The sequence below is a fragment of the Pollachius pollachius genome (assembly GCF_949987615.1).
Source record: "Pollachius pollachius genome assembly, chromosome: 6".
Classification (NCBI taxonomy): Eukaryota; Metazoa; Chordata; class Actinopteri; order Gadiformes; family Gadidae; genus Pollachius; species Pollachius pollachius.
The window spans coordinates 18,270,352-18,295,173 of NC_136939.1; the positions used below are offsets into that span (position 1 = coordinate 18,270,352).

General features: G+C 48.9%; 2 protein-coding genes across 2 annotated transcripts; one reads left to right on the forward strand and one right to left on the reverse strand.

Moving 5' to 3' along the window:
- Positions 1-835: 835 nt before the first annotated feature.
- On the reverse strand, positions 836-5,132 carry nsrp1 (nuclear speckle splicing regulatory protein 1). Its single transcript, XM_079738587.1, has 7 exons — positions 5,107-5,132; positions 4,421-4,511; positions 3,876-3,932; positions 3,594-3,722; positions 3,260-3,467; positions 2,964-3,066; positions 836-1,802 (listed from the first exon to the last, which is right to left on the reverse strand). Exons 1-7 carry the CDS (start codon positions 5,124-5,126, stop codon positions 1,022-1,024), a joined length of 1,389 nt encoding a protein of 462 aa, XP_079594713.1. The 5' UTR covers positions 5,127-5,132; the 3' UTR covers positions 836-1,021.
- Positions 5,133-6,201: 1,069 nt separating this feature from the next.
- Positions 6,202-24,465, forward strand: ssh2b (slingshot protein phosphatase 2b). Its single transcript, XM_079737913.1, has 16 exons — positions 6,202-6,362; positions 10,445-10,488; positions 15,188-15,300; positions 16,891-16,955; positions 17,214-17,335; positions 17,520-17,588; positions 17,924-17,989; positions 18,154-18,348; positions 18,887-18,980; positions 19,106-19,234; positions 19,320-19,366; positions 19,594-19,740; positions 20,208-20,408; positions 20,690-20,807; positions 21,244-21,954; positions 22,198-24,465. The coding sequence occupies exons 1-16, from the start codon at positions 6,300-6,302 to the stop codon at positions 23,287-23,289; spliced, it is 3,276 nt and encodes a 1,091-aa protein (XP_079594039.1). The 5' UTR covers positions 6,202-6,299; the 3' UTR covers positions 23,290-24,465.
- The last annotated feature ends 357 nt before the right edge of the window (positions 24,466-24,822 follow it).

Sequence of the window (24,822 nt, forward strand, 5' to 3'; positions counted from 1 at the left end):
AGTAACAGTTGACAGTTGTCAATGCTGATCCTTGTGTTCTACAAAACAACCAACTAACTAGTGTGTGTAAGTGTTAAACAAATTGTATTTATTTTTTATTTTTAAAGACGAATCAATTTGATGCTATAGCTATATAGACTTAATTATTAAACGACTTATGATAAAGCCATACCGGTATTGATAGAGGTTACATCATTTTAAATTAAATAAATGTTACTATATCGCGTGTCATTTATTAACGAAAACTTCCATCAAGCCATGCAAGTCAAATGGTGTAAAAGTGGAGTAGAAATGCTGTACTTTTAATGATTTAGAATTATAACACCAGTTATGTTGTTTTCTATGGCTAGAACTGACTGGAGTATGGGTGGATGATGGCCTGTTTAAGCGGCCTCTCCTTCCGAGTCAGACTTGTAGACTCCGGGCTGGGTTAGGTGCACACCACAGGTTAGGCAAGCCATCACCACACATTGAGATATCTCGTGCATGGCAGCATGGATTCCGATCCGTTTGTATCATTATACTCAGCCTTGGTGTAATGAAACAACAAACGGGTTCCCACACCAGCTCCCTGCATCCTCGCTAGGGAGGAGCCCATTTAGGCCCCTAGGTGGCGTCACGTGTAGCATAGACATTGCTCAGTCCACCACTGTGATGGAGTGAATACTTGGTTCAAAGTCATTACATTTATCTTTCACTTGAATAAAGCCATGTTTTGGTATTAACATTGAATGGGTTGAGTACTAGATTTGGGGTCGGGCGATATTATCCATATCTGTTGTTAAACACAAAACTAAAATAAACAGAATGCAGGAGAACACTTTTGGGACAAGTATTGTTTTATTGATTAATTACACTACTGCACACACATGTATCGTCCCTAGATGCAACAGTCACTCTTTATTACACCTAACCACCTTCCCTCGTAGATTTGAACGGAGCCTTAGCCCATTACAGTGCACTGAGGACTTGACCAGGATCCCTCTGGCTCAACATGACAGTAGAACAACGCCCAGCGCCCTCAGTCCTCCTCCTTCTCGATGTAGGCCTTGGAGCCCGAGCGGGCCATCTGCCTGGCCAGGTAGCGCTCTCGGGCTGAGCTCACCGTGTGGTCACTGCTGCGCTTGGCAAACTTACTTGCTTTTTCCTCCCCCTGAGAGCCACCGTCCTCCCCCCGTTTCCCCGTGGCCCCACTCTGGGTCTCCCCCTCCCCGCCGCCCTCATTATCCGTTGGTTCAGGTTTGATCGCTCTGTCTGTCTCCGGGTCTTTCATCCTCTGCTTCCCCTCCTTCTGCTGCTCCGGTGGGCTTCCCCTTTTCCCCCTCCTTTTCTCCTCCTCCTCCTCCTCCTCCTCTCTGCGTCTCTCCTTAGGACTCTTCTCTCTCCTTTCCTGCCAGTCCTCCTTCCCTCTGTCCTCTCTGCCCCTGTGTTGTCCGCTGTCTCTCTCTGGCTCTCCGGCCCGATCCTTCCGCCTGTCTTTATCCTCTCTCCTCCCCCTGGTTCTGTCCTCCCTCTCTCCGTCTCTCTCCTTCCTCCTGTCCCTGTCCCTCTCTCCGTCCCGCTGGCTCTTCTTGTGCCTGTCCCTGTCCTTCCCTTTGTCCCGCCCCGCCCCGGGCGACGCTGACCTCTGCCGGTAGTGGCGTTTGGAGTGGCCAGAGCTGTGGCCGGGTTTGCTGAAGCCGGGCTTGCTCTCACGCCCGTCCTCACTGTCGCTATTCAGCAGGGTGCCGTTGTCCCGGGATGGAGCCAGCGGGGCAGCTGAGGGGGACTCCGGCTCTGAGGGGGACACTGAGCTCTGAGGCCTGGGAAAAGCAGAGGACACCCGTTAAGGGACAATTGCAAGGCAGTGCACTGTGAGGGCTAGATACACAACTTCTGATACTTAAATAAAAAGAGGTTTGCTGAAAGCAATATGCCAGAGTGAAGCTCCATATACATTGGCTATAATGTCAAATTGGTACGAAAAGAAATGTAGACCTGGGAGAATGTTGTGCAAATGTAATAGTCAATGTGGAGCTAATGCGTAACCAAGATTAGAGCACAGCATCAATGGAAGGTTTAACCTCTGCAGGTAATAAATGTCATGTTTAAGAGTGAAGACCACCTAGACAAGAGTGTTATCAGCTGGCAGCACGATGGAAAACATCTGATGAGTTCCTGGGTCCACATTTCATCACAATAAAGTGAAGTACAGCAAAGATAGAGAGGCTTTGGTAGAGGTAGCTTCAAAATAGATATAAATACAATATAAACCAATACAAACGTCTAGAGAAAGTATATGCGGTTCAAACAGGTGAATATCACAGGAACTCATTGTTCAGTTTTTTCTATTGAAAAGTTCGGGGAAATAGAGTTGCATGCCTCCTAGCCAAACACTTGCATTGCACCATGGTGCAATGCAAGTGCATGATGCTAATTGACATATTTCCCATGCATAACCCTAATTTAGCTACTATACATGATTGTTCAAAATGATGCCTGGACATTAGACTACCTGTTTATAGTGTATTTATGCCAACACAACGTTAGTGGCAAAAACAACAAAAGGTAAAACGTAATTTGGCCTCTGGTTTAGCGAGTTTTGGGCACGGAGAAATATGATTTGGACTGTAAAGTCTCAGCTTCATAGGATTCAGAAGATAGATTGTTTGTGTAGATTGCATGTTAAAAATAGCACTATTGTTATGCATGTGCACAGTTACGAAATACATAACTCTTCATACCTGCTTATTAGTTGGTTTTAGCATAACAATACTTAGGGTAGGCTAACAGTTTAGAACCTAATCACTCTAGGGGTGTGTCACATGACTGCTTTCCCACGTGTTTAAATGCAGGTCACTCCGTAATGCCTTACGACGATATCTTATCTCAATAAAACCCATACTTTACTACTATATAATACAGTTGTTGTAGAATGAAGCCATTTTAGTGATCATGGCTTGTTGATGCTACCAGTGACTGACCTGTCTGCCGTGGAGTCCGGTATGGCTTCTTCTCCCACCGTCTGGTTCAACAGATGTCTGTAAAAGCCACTCAGGTCTCTCTGCTTTTTTACATCCAAAGCAGCTGATCAAACACAAACACACAAAAAAGGTTTTCTCATTGACATTCAATTCCTTCTTTTGTTTTTGACCCTTCAGTAAAGATTGAGCCCTTGTTTGAGGGACATTGATGGCGCTAATCAATGTTATATTTTTGGGAAACATCGCCTTGCATTAAAAAAAAAAAAAAAAAAAGTTATTTAACCAATCATTTGTACCTTCCATGGCAGCGTCCCTCTTCTCCTTCTCCTGCTCCTCCTCCCTCTCCTTGAGCTTCTGCCTGTAGGCCGCGGTGACATACGCCTCCTTGTCTGCAAACTGCTCGCCCTCTGCCTCCCTCTCCTTCTGGATCTTCCTCTCGTCCCGCCGCTCCTGCTCCTTTTTCCGCTCCTCCACCGCCTTCATCAGCTGGTTGATGTACTTGGGCTGAACGGACAACGAGAGGTATTGTAGGAGCATTGTTGCTGAGGCAGTATTTCATGGTGTGCGCGTAAGCGGGACGTATTCGTTGCGTTCGATACATAGGCGATGGATTGGGTTTCTCGATGCTACCTTTCTATCCGTTCCTCCCAGGATCTTCTTGCTGCTCTCTAGCCTCTGGTTCTGGATGTCGTCGTACACGCCGTCGTAGTCGTACACGGTGCTGTCCTGCTCCAAGGCCTTCTGCATCTCTAGACGTGTCTTTTAATGTATGGAATCGAAAAACAGAAAAACAGAAAGTGTTCAACCGAACAAGCCCATCAGATAATGATGTAAAAGGCAGTGTAGTAAACAGTGTAGTAGTAAGTTACGCTGAAATGGGAAATCATGATTAGAACTTTAACTATTAATCACCTGCTTCATACTCCTCTTCTTAACAGCTTCCTTCTGCAGACTCTCCCCAACAGTTGTCTAGAGGAAAGAGAACAAGTTAATCAACACTAGCTGGTTCGACGGTCCGACTGCGCCCTATGCAGCTGAGAAACCTTATCTTAAAGGCCCGTTTGAATGGATTCAAAACTTTATTTCCATGATAGAGTGTTTAAGCTAGTAATGTAGGCGGTATATCACTTGATCCATTAGAATTTGATTGGATTCTGCAGAAGTGACAGAATATGCAAGACGTGTTGTGTTAGCACGTTGCAGGTTTTATACGAGTGGAGGTGGAAACATGGTCCCATACTATTGGTTAAAGGGTAAAGGCTTCTAACAGTATGGAAATGTATGTCACCAAAAAACGTTTCACCTGTGGAAGAAACGTTGCAAATTCTATCTGGATGTCAGCTTGATCAGGCTTGTCATAGAAAAACAAAAACTAAAATGACTGCATTTGGCAAATTAAAGTTGAACGTAAACAGGCTTTTCCAGGTAAAATAAAAGCATCCAAAATATGTCCCTACCTCATCATCAGAGTCATCCCCAAACACTGAGGGTCTCTGCAGGGTGGCGGCCTTTGTCAAAGACTTTTTCTGGGACAGGATCAGCCCATACCTTATTGGAAAGAACATAACTTCTTTATGAAAAAAACCGGGGTTATAAGAATATATATTTTTCTTTTTTTACATATGTATACAATTAACATATTATTATTTATAATCCATATGGTAGCATAGGAGAGATATCAGGTCTGGTTCTTAGTTGAGACCCAGACAACTGTGTGGCTGACAAACTGCATTGGTTCTGGGTCTAGGCCACCTGGCCCCTCCTACACTGAGCCTTATAACGTATTACTAAGAAGCACGAATCCATGATCCCCAATCTAGTAGAAACTTATACTCCTTATTTGAAGGAAAGGTGTGTGAATACACAATTATGAATGTATAATGCTTTATTCGTGAAAATGTACCTAACACATCTTTGGTAATTGCTTACATTTAGCATAGCAAAGCGCATGCTAATATAACGTTACCATTGCTAATATGAAATAACCAGTAAGCATACTGTGATTTAATTCATCGTACACACTTGCTTCTAGGACAGTATAGCAGCTATGACTCAACCATGGCGGTCTAAGCCGTATGTTCGACACTCGGTCACAATTAGGATAATCGTTAAGAAGTTTGTAAGTTAGCATATTTCAACTCACTGTTTGCCAGGGGCCGCCATCTTGCCGCTTTCCGACGGAGGAAAACACGACTGATTCGACACATTAAATCAAATGTGGTTGACATTGAAATTAAATAACTTCTCAAGATTAGACCCGATATAAATATTTTAAAAAGTTACTAATCTATCGTACGTATTTTTATTTAATACGTACCATAGATATTCAATATATCAATCAATTACATTGTAGCGAAAGTAGTGGCATAAATGGACAGATCGAAGCAAGTGTGTGACGTATGAAAAGAGCAATGATATGAGGCGTGAACTAATAATAACAATATTGATAATAATAATGATTAAAAACAAAAGACTACAAAATACTGTATAAATACCTAAAATACCTTAGTATATTTTCTATTGAAAAACGACGTAAGGTGTATGATTGTATTTCTACCACAGATATCAATAATCCACCAGATGGCGGAAAATGGACCAGAAAGGGCCAGCCTCTTATTCCTTGTTATCTCTGTTTGCATGTTTTCCTGCACCTATCCTGTCTGGCAGGCAGCTAATTTCTGCTGGATATTATGCACCATAGTTATTCAATATGTTATACACGGATATGTTCATATGTTTGACAATGACCGCATATTATACATTTTGGATAATCACCAACCACACATCCCACCTGCAAATGCCTTTAAATCCTCCTGTTGCAACTTATATTAATCTTCTAAACGACATCCCTTCGCTATTATAGTGCCATCATATGTTCTCTGATGCATCACTTATCAAACAAAGAAAAGATATGCCTGGTGACCAACTGGGTGAACGGCTAGAGAGAGAGAGTGACAGACAGACAGACAGACAGACAGACAGACAGACAGCTGATAGGGGCTTTCTCGCTTTCTGAGGTCCAAATTAATTAGGCCACTTCAATTAACTTGAACAAAGTTGGTGGGTTGTTCTTGCATGTTCAGGGACTAAGACGTTCATTCAGTAGTATGTAGTCAAAGTACATAGGCCTAATTCAAATTCAACCATTCTTCGTTGGCCTCCAGCAAATAAAGGGTTAATCGCAATTGACAGCTATTGGTTGGTGCGCATGCGTACGATGGGCCTAGAGAGGAAACAGCCTGCGACGAGAGAAGGACCGCTCGCGCTCAGCTGGTTCTCATAAGCATTATGCGCGTGTCGCCGCCGTCTCTCAGGTGTGTGTTTCCCGCTCGTTGAATGGCGCTGGTCACCGTGCAGCGGTCCCCGACCCCCAGCACCAGCTCCAGTCCCTGCGTGTCGGTACGTTCTGTCTTCTAACCCCCAGCCGGACCCCTCGACGCGGTTTGGGTTCATTTCCGCTGTTTTGCTAGTCAGAAGTGCCTTGCCTTTGTAGTTGTACGCATGCGTATACTATATCGTTTCATTTTGAGTAGCAGAATCATTCTCCTGAAGATGAATATGTCATTATAACTCGTTATATTTATAGGCTTGGGTAAAGTTATGTTGCGATTGAATCCGCCCGTTCACACATGCATTTGAACACACAATATACACGTTATGACGGCTGCTTAATAACACATGCACCAGTTCAGTCATGGCTAATGTATTAATTTTAAAATAATACGTCCATCTTTATGAATGGGGGATTTGAAAAGATGTCAAAAATAAATTTAAATAAATGTGGCATAGCTGCAAAGAAGAATGGCTTCTCCGAATGAATTATAATTCTGAGTCCTAATGTTGCTCTATGTCCTACTGTTGGACAGATGTCAATCTTCCGCCTGTACGGTGTCTCGTGATGACACGTATGCGTGTTTTATGGTTGCGGGTCTTTATCAGACCCCACGGTATTTGAGGGTGTTGTTATGTTAAAATACAGGAAGGTGAGACCTCCAGACATCCGGAAGAGAAAACCGGCATATTCATGACAATTTAAATTCAAGGCCCAATGCCAGTTATTTCCCTCAATCATGTTGGGACTGTAGGGTTCACTGTACAGGCTGCTCATACTCAATCTGCACATATTGGGGCTGTAGCTGCTCATACTCATTCTGTCTTGGGTCTGTAGTGTTTACCTTAAAGGCTGCTCATACTCAAATCGGTCTCGCAGATTCCAGTGTTTCCTGTAAGGTTACACAGGAAGGTAGGCTGTTGTTAAGCCGGCAACTATGTAGAGCATATTTTGTAATTAACGTGTTTCCTGTCAAGATGTGTAGTGCAAGTCAGTATTTCCATGCATGATCGTACAATGGCTGTTTTATTTGAATAATAGCTAAAGCATATTATTTACGGAAGATGTTTGGTACGGGCCTGAGAGAATATTATGCAGTCCTCATTATACTTTGTTTCTTTGTGACAAACCGATTTATATTGCAGCCATCAGTGTTTATTCGAGACGGGGAACCTTTTGTGGCTGTGTGTGTACACATGCATTTGTGTGCACAGTCACTCCTACAAACCCCAAACAACTAACCTCTGCCGGCTAATGTCACTAACCTTTTGTTTGGTCATGCGGTCTTGCATGAGACCCTGTCATTCATGTTTCTGCATTCTGCAGACAAACCTGTTTGCCGGGTTTTCTTAATTTCAACTGTCTCTCCTTACACAAGAGACCAACGACAGAATTAACTTCACCTTTTTAATGAAATTGTACACAAATGAAATCATAATCACTGTTAAACGTTAATGTATGTTTCCAATGAAAAGTTCTGGGACAAGATTCATCACGCAAAGACAGACACCATTGCTCCCCCCCCCCCCCCCCCACCCCACCTTCCAGGGATCAGGGATACTGTTCAGTGGAGATGCAGAGACCAAAGGCTGGGTGATTTGAAAGGATCAGTTTCATGATTGTCATAGGACGTTTCACTCAATATCATAATAATGACTATTCTGAAGAGCATGTTTGCCTAGTTAAGCCTTGACTTTGCTGGTTAGAATGTTATTGTTGTTGATTTCAAAGTAGCCCTTGCTGATTGTTATGGGAAAAAATGAACAAGTTGGACTAGGTACCTGTTGTGATGTCACAACCAGCAGTAATAAGGCCTTGTCTTGGAGCCAGGCAGACGTGGAATTTAATATACTAATGCAATTATTCATTTGTTATTATTCTCGTAATGCATGCCCTTATACAATCAAAAATGACAAGCTTCTCATTGTCCACTGCAGCCATGTTTTCTCCTTGTGAAGGAGTTAAGATATTTTACCCGTGGACAGAAAAGGCGTCTGCCGTAACTGCTGCCGTTATTTTTTGCTGGCCTCGCATCATTTTACTATCTTGATACCTTCCCCTGAAATTGTTCCAGTCGGATGTGTACCCTGGTTTCATGTGAACGTAGCAGAAGGAGCTTCTGATCCTACTGCAGCATGAATGGCCACACTTTAAATGTGCCATGAGGTTCAAATAAATATTTGAATATTTAAATATTTGAATACCCAAATGTATATATATAAGTCTTATATGGGATGTAATCATTTGTGGCAATTGAGAAGACAATGAATATGTTCCAACCGTGGTTTATCTTAAGTACAGGTTGAATACGTTCACGGTTCATGGTAGAGCTGGACAATTGAGGATATAAATCACAACAGAGCTTCAGTTAACCTTTCTGATCTTGATCGCTTCTTTACAGTCTAATGTCAGATTGTGTCATGGCCGGCTGTGGTTTAGTGAAATGAGTGGTGTATGTTCATGCTCATTACAACCCTCTGAAGCAGTCTGGAGATGACCAGTGACCCCAAGAGGGGGTCAGAGCATACACATGACAACCTAGCCATAAAGGATAAGTCCAACATAATATGTAACATGTAGGCATCATGGCCGTATAGGCTCTGCTTTGTTAACCGCTAAGACTACTATAAATTCATAAATATAAGTGATGTAAATAAGGCTCCGGGCAGGATTTAAATTTGGCTGAGCTACTGAGCCACAGGTATAGACATATAGCTTACTCATTTGCATATGCTTTGGAGAAACCCGATACCATTTGCTTAAATGCAAAAACCATCATCGTTCTTAAAATCAGTCTTCTCCAGAGGCTGATCTCTAAAGTTGACTGGTTGAAGGTTTCTGAGGCCTTCAAGCAGAACAGAGATATGTTATATTTCAGCATTATGGCATTATTATATATTATTTGTTCTATAGTCCAAACTAAAAAACGGATCAAAAGCAAATAGCTTGAGCGGAAAGCCGAGCGTCAAATTTTTGCGTCATGTGTTTTCCATCAAGTGTTTACGGAGAGAGCCATCATCTGATGAGACCTGGCCAGGCTGTCAGAGACCTGGTCCTCCTGTCAGAGACCTGGTCCCCCAGTCAGAGACATGGTCCTCCTGTCAGAGACCTGGTCCTCCTGTCAGAGACATGGTCCTCCTGTCAGAGACCTGGTCCTCCTGTCAGAGTCCTGGTCCTCCTGTCAGAGACCTGGTCCTCCTGTCAGAGACCTGGTCCTCCTGTCAGAGACATGGTCCTCCTGTCAGAGACCTGGTCCTCCTGTCAGAGACATGGTCCTCCTGTCAGAGACATGGTCCTCCTGTCAGAGACCTGGTCCTCCTGTCAGAGTCCTGGTCCTCCTGTCAGAGACATGGTCCTCCTGTCAGAGATAGGGCCCTTCTCCTGTCACAGACATGTTCCTGTTCCTGTTCCTCTCCGGCACTGGGAATGCTTTGGCTTGGTTTTGTCACACGGGTGAACTTCAGGCCCTACTACTTATTTACATCAACACTTGCCCCACACCTGCCCCATGCAAAGGAGTGAGTAGTGGATGTAGCTCCACCTCAGCTAGTATTCATTGTCGATTTCGCTACTCGATGTGAATGATAACTGACATTATATATACTTATAGATATAGCTTCAGAGAGCGGGAAGGCTTATAAAAACAATTGTATGATAACTGCGGCCCTAGATCTGAGTAGGGCTAGTGATGATGAAGGAAATATTTTTTTTTTTATATTTTGAACACAAATTAAAATTTGTCCTCAACAGCCATCTGCAATTGTTCAACACTGTACAGATTTATTTGAGATCTACTATATTGTCAAGTCTTGTGAGCTATAATCAGTATAAACATCTCTTCCTGTTATGATCCCATAATTATCTGTTTTGTGATCATGTCAAGGCTAGTCCTCTTAACTATGCTGTAAGAATATATGCAACTGTCTGTGAGGCAGGCTTGTCTGTGTTTGTGTGTGTTTGTGTGTGTGTGTGTGTGTGTGTGTGTGTCTTTAAAAAGCTGAATAGCTTACACAGCAAGAGGGCACAAATACTTTGTCTTTTACTAGTTTCTACATTAATACAATAACAGGCAGCAGCCTTGCTAGTACAGATAACTAGGCTTATGAGGGTTCATAAGTCATTAAGTATTAATTTTTTTTTCACTCCTAAGGAATCTGGTAGTGGGGAGGAAGACCGTCGTTCTCAGCCAAGGAGGTAAGTCAAAGGCTGTCCTTCACCACAAAACCATCTAACTCACCACCAATCAACCAGCTAACTCACCACCACAAAACCATATAACTCACCACCACAAAACCATCTAACTCACCACCACACAACCAGCTAACTCACCACCACACAACCAGCTAATTCACCACCACACAACCATCTAACTCACCACCACACAACCATCTAACTCACCACCACACAACCAGCTAACTCACCACCACACAACCATCTTACTCAACACCACACAACCAGCTAACTCACCACCACACAACCATCTAACTCACCACCACACAACCATCTAACTCACCACCACACAACCAGCTAACTCACCACCACACAACCATCTAACTCACCACCTCACAACCAGCTAACTCAACACCACACAACCAGCTAACTCACCACCACACAACCATCTAACTCACCACCACCGAGCCAGTGATGCTGTGGGGTGCTCTATTTGTCTGGGACCAGGACTAGAGCACTCAGTCAGTCCCTGTGTGAAGGACAAGGTTATATTGGTCTGGGACCAGGACTAGAGCACTGATCCAGTCCCTGTGTGAAGGACAAGGTTATATTGGTCTGGGACCAGGACTAGAGCACTGATCCAGTCCCTGTGTGAAGGACAAGGTTATATTGGTCTGGGACCAGGACTAGAGCACTGATCCAGTCCCTGTGTGAAGGACAAGGTTATATTGGTCTGGGACCAGGACTAGAGCACTGAGCCAGTCCCTGGTGGAAAGGAAAGAGGTTATATTGGCCCCACCCTGTCATCATTCATCCAGTTGTGAGAACCTTGACTGAGAATATGTAAAACTAATCCAAGGGTTAGCCGGGTTAAAACCGGTGTGAGCAAACGCAAGCAAATTCACTATAAGGCCGTGTTCTGATTTGGTTGATTCAATGTGAAGGTCCCACCTTGGGACCTTATGGTGTGTTCCTGAATCCTTGAACGCCAGAATTCCGAGTCGAAAGTCGAAGATCTCCCAGCTTTCTTGCGGCATTTCTCGAAGGCACGCCCCCCTTTTTGTCTTCATCTTTTGAAAATCGGAGAGTAGACCGAGAGCAGTGATGACGCTCTCAACAAAATGGTTGCGCCCATGAAGAGATTTTTTATTTTTTGAATTTGCACCATGTAGGTCATTTTAATGTCGATTTTAAATGCTCTTACACACTTGATTACATTGCTACTTTATTCCGGGCACCAATTTATACATTGCATGGTCTTGCTGTGCGTGCAATGTAAAGTTGTGTTGTTTGTTTTCGGGCTGGTTTGCTAAAGAGGCTAATGTAGCTAACAATAAACAACGACTAGCCAATTTCATGACACAATCACAGAGACGAACAGGAACGCTATGAATGCTCCGAGACCGGAAGTGACGTCAAACGTGCAACTCGGAAGGCTGGCGTCCGAGGATTCAGGAACACACCATAACTCCACAAAGAGTCCTTAAAATTAAATAACATTCTGATTCGGCTGTGTGAGCTGAACTATCATACAATATTAGCCTAATACTAATGTGTGGCTATCTAAAATGGCTCTGCCTGACTCAAAAGTTGTGTTGATAATAAGCAAGCTATTTTGTATTTTATAGCTTATATAAGCTATAAAATACAATTACACCAATGTTCAAATGTTTATGTAAATATGTTCATTTTGGCATATAAAAATTTTATTTTACAATGATTGAGTAACAATTTAAGAGCCGTGTTGCTTTAAAAAAAATACATGTAGACGTTCAGACAATACTTACCCTGTAGTATATAATGTACTACTAGACGTTTAGACCAATACTTACCTTGTAGTATATAATGTACTACTAGACGTTTAGACCAATACTTACCCTGTAGTGTACAATGTTCTTCTAGACGTTTAGACCAATATTTACCCTGTAGTATATAATGTACTTCTAGACGTTTAGACCAATACTTACCCTGTAATATATAATGCACTTCTAGATATTTAGACTTGATACCTATCCTGTAGTATAAAATGTACTTCTAGACGTTTAGACTTAATACCTACCCTGTAGTATTAAATGTACTTCTGGACTTGATACCTACCCCGTAGTATCAAATGTACACAGTGTTCACATTAGTCCTGTCTTAAGGGGCCGTGATGTCACAAGCATTTCAACTGTTGAAATTGTCCATGTGGTTCTCGTAATTAGTGCCGGTTCATGCATTACCCCCCCCGCCATGGTCTTTTTTTTAAGTATAGTCTGTTCTTTCATATATATATATATATATATATATATATATATATATATATATATATATATATATATATATATATATATATATATATATATATATATATATATATATATATTTGTCCTCCAACATAAACTGCATTATATTAGCTGGCCACCAGAGGGCAGAAATCTCCTGTAAGTATGTGAGTGAAGGGACCTCCTATGTGTGTTAGTTGAGCTCTGTTCTTCTGAACTCTGCAAGGCCAGTGGTTATTTGTGCAGGTCAAGGCATATCGAAGGGGTTGGAATGTATAGAGTATACTGGTCGGCTGGCTGGGGGTGGACTGGGGGCAGGCCTTGAGTGCTGGGTAGGGGTGTAAAACTTAAAGCACACATTAAATGACCATAAGTCAAATAGCATTGTTAATCGTTGCTCAGTGTCCTCACCCCTCTTTACGGTAGATGACCAGTCCTTCACGCAGAGCAGAGTGTGGACACTAGGTCGGTGGTCAATAACTTGGTAGTATTTGCTTGGTTTCCTGAAGTTGTTCAGCTGTCGTCCTGTCAGACATTAATATTGACTCACTGATCAGGCGAGGCACGTTATTTACCTAGCAAACCCAACACAGGGCCATTCACAGGGCTGGATAAAGGAAGAAAACAAATGTAAGAACATTTAATGTACTTAACATCCATAGAAGACGACGGAGATTGAAACAGAAGGATGATGTCTCTAAGTGCAGCTGCCCACTGCTAGGGTCGACACAGACCGACATAGGATGGGTGCTCGACATTCCCCCCGTTTAACTAAACTAAGGGGCTTCTTGTGTCCCCGTCTATGCAGTCCACATCCGGTCTTTCATCAGTGATTGGGGATATGTAACTCAAGATGGGTTTCGACTTGCAAATACGTAAATCTAGATGAGCTTGAAATTTGACTGGGTGCCCTGCGAGGTCACACGTGAACTAACACGCAACAACCCGACGGCCCGCCGCAGAACAAGCCCCAGGGGTTGGTTGTCGTGGCTACCACTTCATAGGTCAGCAGACCAGTCCTGTTCCTCCATGGCTCCTTCCTGGGAGCCAACTGGTTTTCCGATATTCATGAACACGGGCAGGAATGACCTGCTATTTCCGGGATCAGATGCTCCTCGTCTGACCCGGATCTCCAGGGAGAAGATCACAAAACACATACCGCCTGATGATCAATGTGAGGCAGGAGTGAGCCAGTTGTTCTCTCCCGTAGCTCTGCCCTGGGCCGCGTTACAATGCAGACCATCGACTATATACTGCTATAGTATATGTTGAGCACGGATTTCACCTAAACCTAAAAGTACTGTATCCAAACGCACCTTGGTAGTAAGTATGACTACCAGTCCAGTCATACGCTTATGTCCAAGCGTTTTTCTCGCTAAAATGATTCACATGGTACAGTCAGAGTTGGATATGCTCCAAAATATTTAGAAATCAATAGAATAAATAAGTATGCCTATCTTGTAGGACTCTCACTATTAGAAATGTGGGGGATACGGCATCAAGTACAGTGACAACCAGCGCAGTCCCTGCTCATGCTGTCTCGTGAGGTAACCAGCAGGACTCGTTAACCAGCAGGACTTGTTAATAAGAAGGAATTGCTCACTCGTGAACATGTCAACAGTTCTCTTTGAAGCAAACTCCAGAATGTGTGGTGGAGTGGAGTCAACATGTCAACAGTGACTGTCTTGATTACACGCCAGCAAATAAATAACACAGGTGTTACTTGAACTACTTGCTCTGACACGTCGGTATGTTGGAATCTGAGGTCTTGACAGTTTGAAATGTAGGCTGATGTTGCCCAGTAAAGGGGTCACATGACCTGCTAGTAGGCTACACACTCGTTGAAGCAGTCAATGGCAGTATCCGGAGTGTCTTTGGGTCATCTTTTCGAAGCTTTACTCTGTATTATGCTCATCTTTCATTGGTGCCAGGGCTAGCTCCAGTTACTATGGAAACCCAAATAACTAATTACCATATACTCTTATTATAGGCATGGAAGTTATTTTATTGCTAATTTTCATAATGCTAACAATGCACACTTTTAGAGTACAGTTGTTAGACTTTAATGACAGCTGGTAATGTACAATGTGTCTGCGTGCTCACCAGTTTGAGGTACATTTTTGAGGTACATTTAAGTGGTACATTTTTGGATTCCTGAATTGTATTAGCAGCGCATGGCCATGGAAACGGGCAGCAGGCTCCCTATGATGAGATGAAGGAGGCCATTTTGTTGGGAGAGCTGCACCTAGTAATGTCTTGTTGGATATTTGCAGAGGCTAGACCGTAAACGGTGGGCTGAGGTTGAGCAGGCAAACACCATGACATAGACATGACAAGACTCCATGGGCTCATATGGAAGTTGTATATCAAAAATTTGTCACAGATCCTAACTGTCTGTCTCTCTCTCTGTGTCTCTCTCTCTGTCTCTTTATGTCTCTCTCTCTCCGTCTCTCTCTCAGCATCAGTGAGAGTTTCCTGACGGTAAAAGGCGCCGCTGTGTTCCTGCCCAGAGGGAACGGCTCCACTCCCTCCTCCGCCTCACGCTTCTCCCAGCTGCGCAGCAAACATGCAGGTGAGGGGCCCTGAGGTGAGGGGGTCTGGAGGGGCCCTGAGGTGAGGGGGTCTGGAGGGGCCCTGAGGTGAGGGGGTCTGGAGGTCCCTGAGGTGAGGGGGTCTGGAGGTCCCTGAGGTGAGGGGCCCTGAGGTGAGGGGGTCTGGGGGACCCTGAGGTGAGGTGGTCTGGAGGACCCTGAGGTGAGGGGGTCTGGAGGACCCTGAGGTGAGGGGGTCTTGGGGGACCCTGAGGTGAGGGGGTCTGGAGGACCCTGAGGTGAGGGGGTCTGGAGGACCCTGAGGTGAGGGGGTCTGGAGGGGCCCTGAGGTGAGGGGGTCTGGAGGGGCCCTGAGGTGAGGGGGTCTGGAGGTCCCTGAGGTGAGGGGCCCTGAGGTGAGGGGGTCTGGGGGACCCTGAGGTGAGGTGGTCTGGAGGACCCTGAGGTGAGGGGGTCTGGAGGACCCTGAGGTGAGGTGGTCTGGAGGACCCTGAGGTGAGGGGGTCTTGGGGGACCCTGAGGTGAGGGGGTCTGGGGGGACCCTGAGGTGAGGGGGTCTGGAGGTCCCTGAGGTGAGGTGGTCTGGAGGTCCCTGAGGTGAGGGGGTCTGGAGGTCCCTGAGGTGAGGGGCCCTGAGGTGAGGGGGTCTGGGGGACCCTGAGGTGAGGGGGTCTGGAGGGACCCTGAGGTGAGGTGGTCTGGAGGACCCTGAGGTGAGGGGGTCTTGGGGGACCCTGAGGTGAGGGGGTCTGGAGGGACCCTGAGGTGAGGGGGTCTGGAGGTCCCTGAGGTGAGGGGGTCTGGAGGACCCTGAGGTGAGGTGGTCTGGAGGACCCTGAGGTGAGGGGGTCTTGGGGGACCCTGAGGTGAGGGGGTCTGGGGGACCCTGAGGTGAGGGGGTCTGGAGGACCCTGAGGTGAGGGGGTCTGGAGGTCCCTGAGGTGAGGGGGTCTGGGGGACCCTGAGGTGAGGTGGTCTGGAGGTCCCTGAGGTGAGGGGGTCTGGAGGACCCTGAGGTGAGGGGCCCTGAGGTGAGGGGGTCTGGGGGACCCTGAGGTGAGGGGGTCTGGAGGGACCCTGAGGTGAGGGGGTCTGGAGGGACCCTGAGGTGAGGGGGTCTGGAGGACCCTGAGGTGAGGGGCCCTGAGGTGAGGGGGTCTGGGGGACCCTGAGGTGAGGGGCCCTGAGGTGAGGGGGTCTGGGGGACCCTGAGGTGAGGGGGTCTGGAGGACCCTGAGGTGGTCTGGAGGGACCCTGAGGTGAGGGGGTCTGGAGGGACCCTGAGGTGGTCTGGAGGACCCTGAGGTGGTCTGGAGGGACCACGAGTCTGCTGCCGTGCTACCGAGTTCAGCTCGAGTGTCGTACTGGAGCCTGCAGGGGTCCTGGTCCGGACCGGCCTTGGCTGATGTCATATTATAATATGGGATGGTCTTATGACCAAAGCACAACGTAGGGCCTCATCTCCACAACAACCAGAAGAAGACCCACATTATGGTGAACGTGTTAGAATGGGAATGTAGACTGGTTCTGCCTGACTCGGCTCATTTGTCAGGCAGAACCAGTTTGAAGGAGTGAATGTTGACTAATTGTTTTCTCTCTCCTTCCTCCAGGGGACCTGCAGCAGCATCTGCAGACGATGTTCACCGTCCTCAGACCGGAGGACAACATCAAACTGGTGAGACGCAGGAGCACGTGGCACGCACACAGACATGCAGTCCTGCAGTCACACACATACACACACACAGAGAAATGCAATCACACACACACACACACACACGCAGAAATGCAGTCACACACACAGACATGCAGTCACACACATACACAGATACATGCATTCACACACACACACAGACACATTTAATCCCACAGAGACATGCAGTCACCCACTCAGTCCTAATGTGCGCCCTCCTCACCCCGCCCTGGTGGTGTGCAGGCGGTGCGACTGGAGAGCAGCCACCCCCAGGTGACCCGCTACATGGTGGTGGTGTCCACCAACGGGCGGCAGGACACGGAGGAGAGCCTGGTCCTGGGGATGGACTTCTGCCCCCCAGAGAGGTGAGGCTGGGGGCCCGGGCAGGGGCCTGGGGGGGTCATAGCCCGCTGGCGTCATCTAGAGCACAACTTTGTGATGGTCGTTTATAACACTGAATGAGGATGAACCGTGCCGTGTTTAGTAGGGATGGTTATATGTCGTAATGGGCATAATGTGACGTTTTGAACGTTTGATTTTCTCCTTTAGCTTAACTTGTTCTGTGGGACTGGTCTTACCACTATGGAGCGACACCCGCATACATCTGGATGGAGACGGGTGAGGAAGACATGACATGACACAACATGCACACAACATGCACTCCTCAACCTCCCTTTCTCAACAGTCTCAAAGGGTCGTGCAACATCTAGCGTTGGATAGTTTCACAAATCAGATTTTAGATGAGTATCTAAAGTCCGGCAGAAGACTAGCTAACATCTTGGTGAACGGCATTTAATCGGTAACCTGTACCACCTTAGATGTTCTCCTTTTTAAATTGGGGACTCTGAAAATGGGATGGGATCAATAGAGAGGAGGAGTCCTGGCCTATTGGCACATATGCTTTCTGTGACCCATCTCATCCGGGCCCCCCTCGTCTCTCTTTCGTGTCCCAGGGGCTTCAGTGTGTCCACCGAAACCAGAGTGCACGTCTTCAAGCCCGTGTCCGTGCAGGCCATGTGGTGAGTCCAGGAGACTCTCCAACACATTGTCTACCGCTGCTTTTCTTTCCTGTTTGATTGGACCTTCAGGGATTTTTTTATTTGTAAAATGTCTTTGTGTCTGCCTCTCTTGTGGTCTCTCTGTCTCTCTCTCTTTCTTTCTCTCTCGACCTCACTCTCTCTAGGTCGGCGCTGCAGTCGCTTCACAAGGCGTGCGAGGTGGCCCGTTGCCGTAACTACTTCCCCGGTAGTCTTTTCCTGACGTGGGTCAGCTACTACCAGAGCCAGGTGTCCTCGGACCAGTTTCGGATCAACGAGTGGAACGCCATGCAGGACGTCCAGTCGCACCGCGCCGACTCGCCCAACCTCTTCTCCGACGTGTGAGTTCCTGTCCCTGTCGTGCCGTGGTGTCACGCTGGGGGTCTTAATCCATGGCGTACAGACATAAAGATAGGCTCAACGAATGGCCCTCTAAGAGGTGCTCTGCTGCTTTTGGATGTGTTTTTTTGACCCTTACCATCCTATAACCACAGTTCAATCATTCATACTGCTCCTCTCTGGAACAAGCGTGCTTGTGGGTGATGTGTGGTCTCTTCTGTAAGGCACACACACACACACACACACACACACACACACACACACACACACACACACACACACACACACACACACACACACACACACACACACACACACACACACACACACACACACACACACACACACACACACACACGTATACAGACGTATACAGACGTATGAGCAGACACGGTTGCAGTCGCCATTAAATAGTCAAACGGTCATTACTTCAGCTGTCTTTTATTACAGTCATGCATGCCAAGATGTATGGATGATGTCTTTATAGTTGATGTGTTTATAGTTTACGTCAACACTTTCTAAAGGCCTCTTATTTTCCAGACCCACAGAGAGAGAGCGGACAGAGAGGCTCATTAAAAACAGTTTGAAGGAGATCATGATGCAGAAGGATCTGGAGAATGTCACCAGCAAAGAGGTGATGCTTCCAAATGTCTGTGTGTGTGTGTGTGTGTGTGTGTGTGTGTGTGTGTGTGTGGGGATCAGAATAAAGCTGGAGCCGTTTGTGAATATGTGTATTTATATAACTTGATGTTGATGCAGATCCGAACAGAGCTGGAGATGTCCATGACGTGTAACCTGCGGGAGTTCAAGGAGTACATAGATAACGAGATGATTGTGATCCTGGGTCAGATGGACAGCCCCACAGAGATCTTCGAACACGTCTACCTGGTAGGTCCTCACGGTGGCCATAGTCTGTTGAAGAAGGGCCATTTGGCCGAGTCCCAACTCACCTGTCTGCCTCCTCTTCTCCCAGGGATCAGAGTGGAATGCATCCAATCTGGAAGAGCTGCAGAACAGTGGGTAAGATGAAGACACTGGATATATATTTTCTCAATATTCACACTAAAACATTAGATGCACCTGTTTTGCCTTTGAGATAGTGTTGTAATAGTGGTAGCAGGCCGTGAACCTGCTACCACTGGTTCGTGTAGCAGGCCGCAGAACGGCCTGCTACACGACAAACAGACACTATTACAACATTGAACGGCCCGTCCTTTAGCTCTGTCTTCTTTGCTCCCGGCCCTCAGGGTTCAGTACATCCTGAACGTCACCAGGGAGATCGACAACTTCTTCCCTGGCCTCTTTGAGTACCACAACATCCGCGTGTATGACGAGGAAGCCACGGACCTGCTGGCCTACTGGAACGAGACCTACAAGTTCATCTCCAGGGCCAAGTGAGTGCATAACCCCCCCCCCCCCCCCCCCCAGGGCCTCCTGTGGGCCATGGCTCCGTGTGCTGGCCCATGGAGGTGTCTACCACCAACGGCCCTGTGTTCGGGCCCGGGATGGCGGCATATCACTGCCCAAAATCAGCACATCCACGCACACAAATTATTATTGAAAGCATTTTCTCTCCAAGCCATAGCCATGGGTCGTCAGTTGCGTACTGCTTCACTTCATAAGCGCACAATGCATCACTTTCTCCAAGCAGGCTATATTATTGCTCTCACGAGTAGAAGAATACTGGGTGTACCAGCAGTAAACAAGCTCACAATAACAATTTGTGTGCAGGCATGTGTAACTTAAGTTTTCCTCTCTATTTTTGGCAGTGATATTCCGCCATGTGCTCCTTTGCTCCTTTGCGGTCTCTCTTCCCCAAAACTCCCCCTGTTGATGCGAGGGCTCCTCCTGTGCTCCGCAGGAAGGCCGGGGCTAAGTGCCTGGTGCACTGCAAGATGGGGGTGAGTCGCTCGGCGTCCACCGTGATCGCCTACGCCATGAAGGAGTATGGCTGGGACCTGGAGCGCGCCTTCCGCTACGTCAAGGAGCTCCGCGCCGTCACCAAGCCCAACCCCTCCTTCATGAAGCAGCTGGAGGAGTACCAGGGCATCCTGCTGGCCAGGTACACGCGCACGCACACGCTCGCACAGATACACACAATACACACGAGGATACACACACACGCGCACATGCAGATGCACACACATACAGAGATGCAGACACACACGCAAAGACACATATAAGCAGACACTCACGGACACCCCGGTTTGCTTACCTGGCTGGAATACATTCTACCAGGCATGCATCCCTTGAGTTGCTTGAAAGCGCTTCCTAAATGCATTGACCCTGAAAGGAGCGTCGGCCTGCTCCACGTCCTGACCTCTCGCCTCTGCTCCTCCACAGTAAGCAGAGGCACAACAAGCTGTGGCGCTCGCACTCTGACAGTGACCTCTCTGAGCACCACGAGCCCCTGTCCAAGCCCTCCGCCAACAGCCTGGGCCCCTCTGACCCCCACAACCAGGTCAGGAAGATTCACTACTTTCCTCTGCCAGGTTTTGTGGATCTGAATCTTCTACCTTGAAAGCCTTTGCATAAGCGACCATAAACGTTCCTGTCTGAAGTCCATCTCTGTCCGCTCTGTGCTTCGCTAGGCCATCCAAAGCTAAACAACTCTCAAAGCTCCAGATAATGATCAATGCTGGAGCCGCCGTCCGTTTTGAATCTAATTCGGTAGAGTGAATGTGGGATTTATGTAGGTAAGTCAAAACGTAGTGGAGGCATTCTGTTCTAGTCTATCCTCCTTTGTCAGTAGGTTCTCTAGTTTTCCTGGATGCAGAGAGAGATTGACCTCTGACTTCCTGTGTGTTTGTCCTCTGTCTCCATCCATGCGTCCGTGAGTCCTCAGTAATATCTGGTCCCCCTTGTGAGTGTGAAGATCAAAGTGTTTCCTCACACAGGCCAGTAGCACAGCCCCCACCCTGGAGGAGCTGCTGCAGCCGCCGGGGCCCTCGGCCCTCGGCCCCACGGGACCGTCCCAGTCCACCAGCCTGCCTGACACCGGGACCCTGGACGCCTGCCGCACCGCCAGGCCGCCGGCCCCGAGGCCCCGGGGGGCCCCGAGCTCCGCCGCGCCGGCCGCACTGAACGGAGCCGCGGCCCCGCTCCTGCCGCGTGGCACCCCTCCCGCTCCCTCGGCCGGGCCCGCCTCCCCGCCCCTTCCCCTCGCCGACGGCCCCCTCGCCCCGGAGGAGGACCTGGCCGGGCCCCTGGCCCTCCTGCCCACCGAGATCTCCGCGGCCGCCGTCCACGAGAGGCCCCTCTCCGTCCACTGCCTGCCCCCCGCAGCGGCCCTCAGCGCCGAGGCACCCGAGCGGCCCCTGGAGGCGCCGCCTCTGGCCCCCGGCCGGCGCGGGGTGGAGGTCCCCGACGAGGCCTCACCGGGTCGTGCACGGCGCCTCTCCGGGTTAGCGTCGGAGAACGGGACACCCGCCCCTGCTGACGCAACCACGGACCACATCAACTTCTTCAGCGCCAGGGAGAAGTTCCAGGGTCTGTCCCAGGACGAGAAGCCTCTGGGCCAGTCTAAGGGCCCCCTGAAAGAAGGCCAGGGGCCCCCCCTGGAGGAGGGGCCGGGCGACGGGCAGAGGGAGAGGGAGGAGGGCAAAAAGGTGAGGCCGAGCTTTTCCTTGCAGAGCCTGCTTCATGTTTTCCAGGGATGTGCTAAAGTGTATTAGCGGGACAAAAGAGAACCCGGCTGACGTATGTGGTGGAGGAGGAGCCTCCGGGGCCCCCTGGTGGCCGTCTGAGTCTCAGCCTCCTTTTAGGATGAGGACATTAAATGGCCGCTGTGCGTGCGTTGGCACTACGGTTCTCCTCTAAACTAAACATGTTCTCTCTTACTTCCTTCCCAGGACGACCTGCTCCGGGTGCAGATCATAGAACTGAAGCCTCCTCCGCCTGTCAGCCAATCAGAGCGTCCCGGCCAGCAGGACGAGGGCAGCGAGTGGGAGGCGGGGGAGAAAGTGCCGCCGGCGGCGGCGAAGGAGCAGGAGAGCGCCAGTGACGCTCCCGCCCCCTCCAAAGAGGAGGGGGCGGAGCCGGACGGCGCTCCTCTGTGCAGGGATTGGACGAGAGGCTCCGTGAAGCGCGTCACTCGGCAGCTGGAGCAGCGCATGAAGCAGGAGCCCCCCCCGCCGGCCGGCTCCTCCTGCACCCGCCTGCGACCGCAGCTCCCCCCCCCGTCCCCGCCTGAAGACCCCCCCTCCGGCCCTCTGGACCCGGTCGCCGGCGGCTCCCAGGAGGCGGGTGTCGAGGTCCGACGGGAGGAGGACCGGGCGGAGAGACCCCCCCTCTCTACCTCTTCGCCCCCGTCCCCCCATCACCACCACCACCCCCACCAGCCCTCTCTGCTCTGCTCCTCGGCCCCCCCCCTCTCCTCGGTGGACTTCCTGTGCCTGGAGGGCGTGACGGAGCAGGACTCGTCGGACTGGGGCCGGCTCGCCGACGGGCCGGGGACGAGGGGGACGTGGGCGACGCTGCGGGAGCTGGGGGCCTTCCTGCAGCAGGTGAGCGCCAACAGGTGGGGGCGCGGCGTCGAGCAGAGGGTCCGCGAGGTGGAGGCCAAGATCCGGCAGGCGGGGCTCACCCCCCCCTCGCTGATGAAGCGCTCGGCCTCGCTGGCCAAGCTGGGCTGCCTGGAGCTGCTGGCCAATGAGCTGAGCGAGTGGGACCCGAGGCCCGCCTCCGCGGCCGCCGCCCCCAGCGTGGCGGAGCGCCCCGCGCTGCACGGGGGCAGCGACGACTCCAAGAAGAAGCAGCGGGTCCAAGGCTACACCTCCTCCTCCTCCTCCTCCTCCTCCTCCTCGGGACCGCTGCCCCCCGCCCCCACCCCGCTGCGGCCTCTCGGGCTGATCGCCATGGCGACCAGGCAGCAGTATGGAAGAACCCAGCCTTTGAGGAGGCTGAAGAGACGGAGCGTGAGCAACCTGTACCACACCATGTGACACACCATGTGACCCCCACTACCACACCACCTGACCCCCTGCACCACACCATGTGACCCTCTGTATCACACCATGTGACCCCCAGACCACACCATGTGACCCTCTGTACCACACCATGTGACACAACATGTGACCCTCTGTACCACACCATGTGACACATATTGGGACCCCCTGGACCACACCATGTGACCCCTAGAGGGGGTTCAGCGGTGTGGAAGGGGATGGGAACAAGCGTTGTCGTCTGCCTGCTCTAGCAAAACCAACCTAGCCTCTTGCCTTAAAGTAAAACATTCTTGCTGACATTTATAATTTGATCCGCAACACTGTCTCGATCCTGTGACCTTTGCCCTTTTGAGCGTAAGCAGTGGTCCCACGTAAAAAGGGGACTTTTTAAATGTGTGTGCACAAGAGGGAAATACACAATTCACATTTGTCGTTTGAACTACACAAAACCTGACATACCTTCTGTTTCTAAGAAAACGCGTCCAAACCTCTGCCTCCCCCGCTTGTTGGTAGACATCCAGTTCTACCCGGTCGCCAGAGACCGAGCACGACCGTAGGAGTGTTGTGAGCCTGTCCGAGCCTTCAGTCAGCCCCTAGGGACAACAAAGGAAGCACAATGTTGGTAATTTGTGTGCCATGACAAATTTCTTTTAATCAGCATCTCTAACTTTGTGATGTTTAGAACTGAAGGAACGTGATGCCCTCAGCCCGGCGAGGCTGAGAACGAGGGCTGAATAGATTCAGCCACACCTAGAGTGAATGAATGAACGAGGAGGGAATGAATACAGCCACACCTAGCCAGCCATGTTGACCTGAGCCCTACTCTGAAAGGAGAGAATGGTAAAAGAAAACGAGTAAAGGAAAGAAAGAGGCAGGTTGTAATCAGCCGTTTGTTTGTGACAACGACACAATACCTCAGTTGGTCTGAGGCCAATCTGCTGAGCAGCTTCATGGGCCGCTGGGACACCTGGAGGTCAGGAGCCATTCCAAATCATCCTTCCTCATAATGGGACACCTGGAGGTCAGGAGCCATTCCAAATCATCCTTCCTCATAATGGGACACCTGGAGGTCGGGAGCCATTCCAAATCATCCTTGCTCGTGATGGGACACCTGGAGGTCGGGAGCCATTCCAAATCATCCTTGCTCGTGATGGGACACCTGGAGGTCGGGAGCCATTCCAAATCATCCTTGCTCTTGATGCTCATCGACTGGGCCTTCTCAAGGCAGAGATGGCGCTGATTGAATTCAAACTGTAGATGTATCCCATCTTTTAAAAGAGATCTGGCCTCATCAGGGCTGGTGCCGGGAGGAGTTTAGTACAGTCCTGGTCACTTCTTGTCTTTTTCCCTGGGGGGTCGGTCGTAATATGTCTTTCATTGCTGTTGATGGGGTCTTTTATTCCCAGTCTGGATCTTTTGGTTTGGGTGGGAGGTCTTCTTTTAGCACAGCCCTGCGTGGGCGAGACTAGCAGGGCTGCGTCTCAAACAGACGTCTGTGGGCCTCTGAGCAGTGCAGCGTCTCCCTGTACT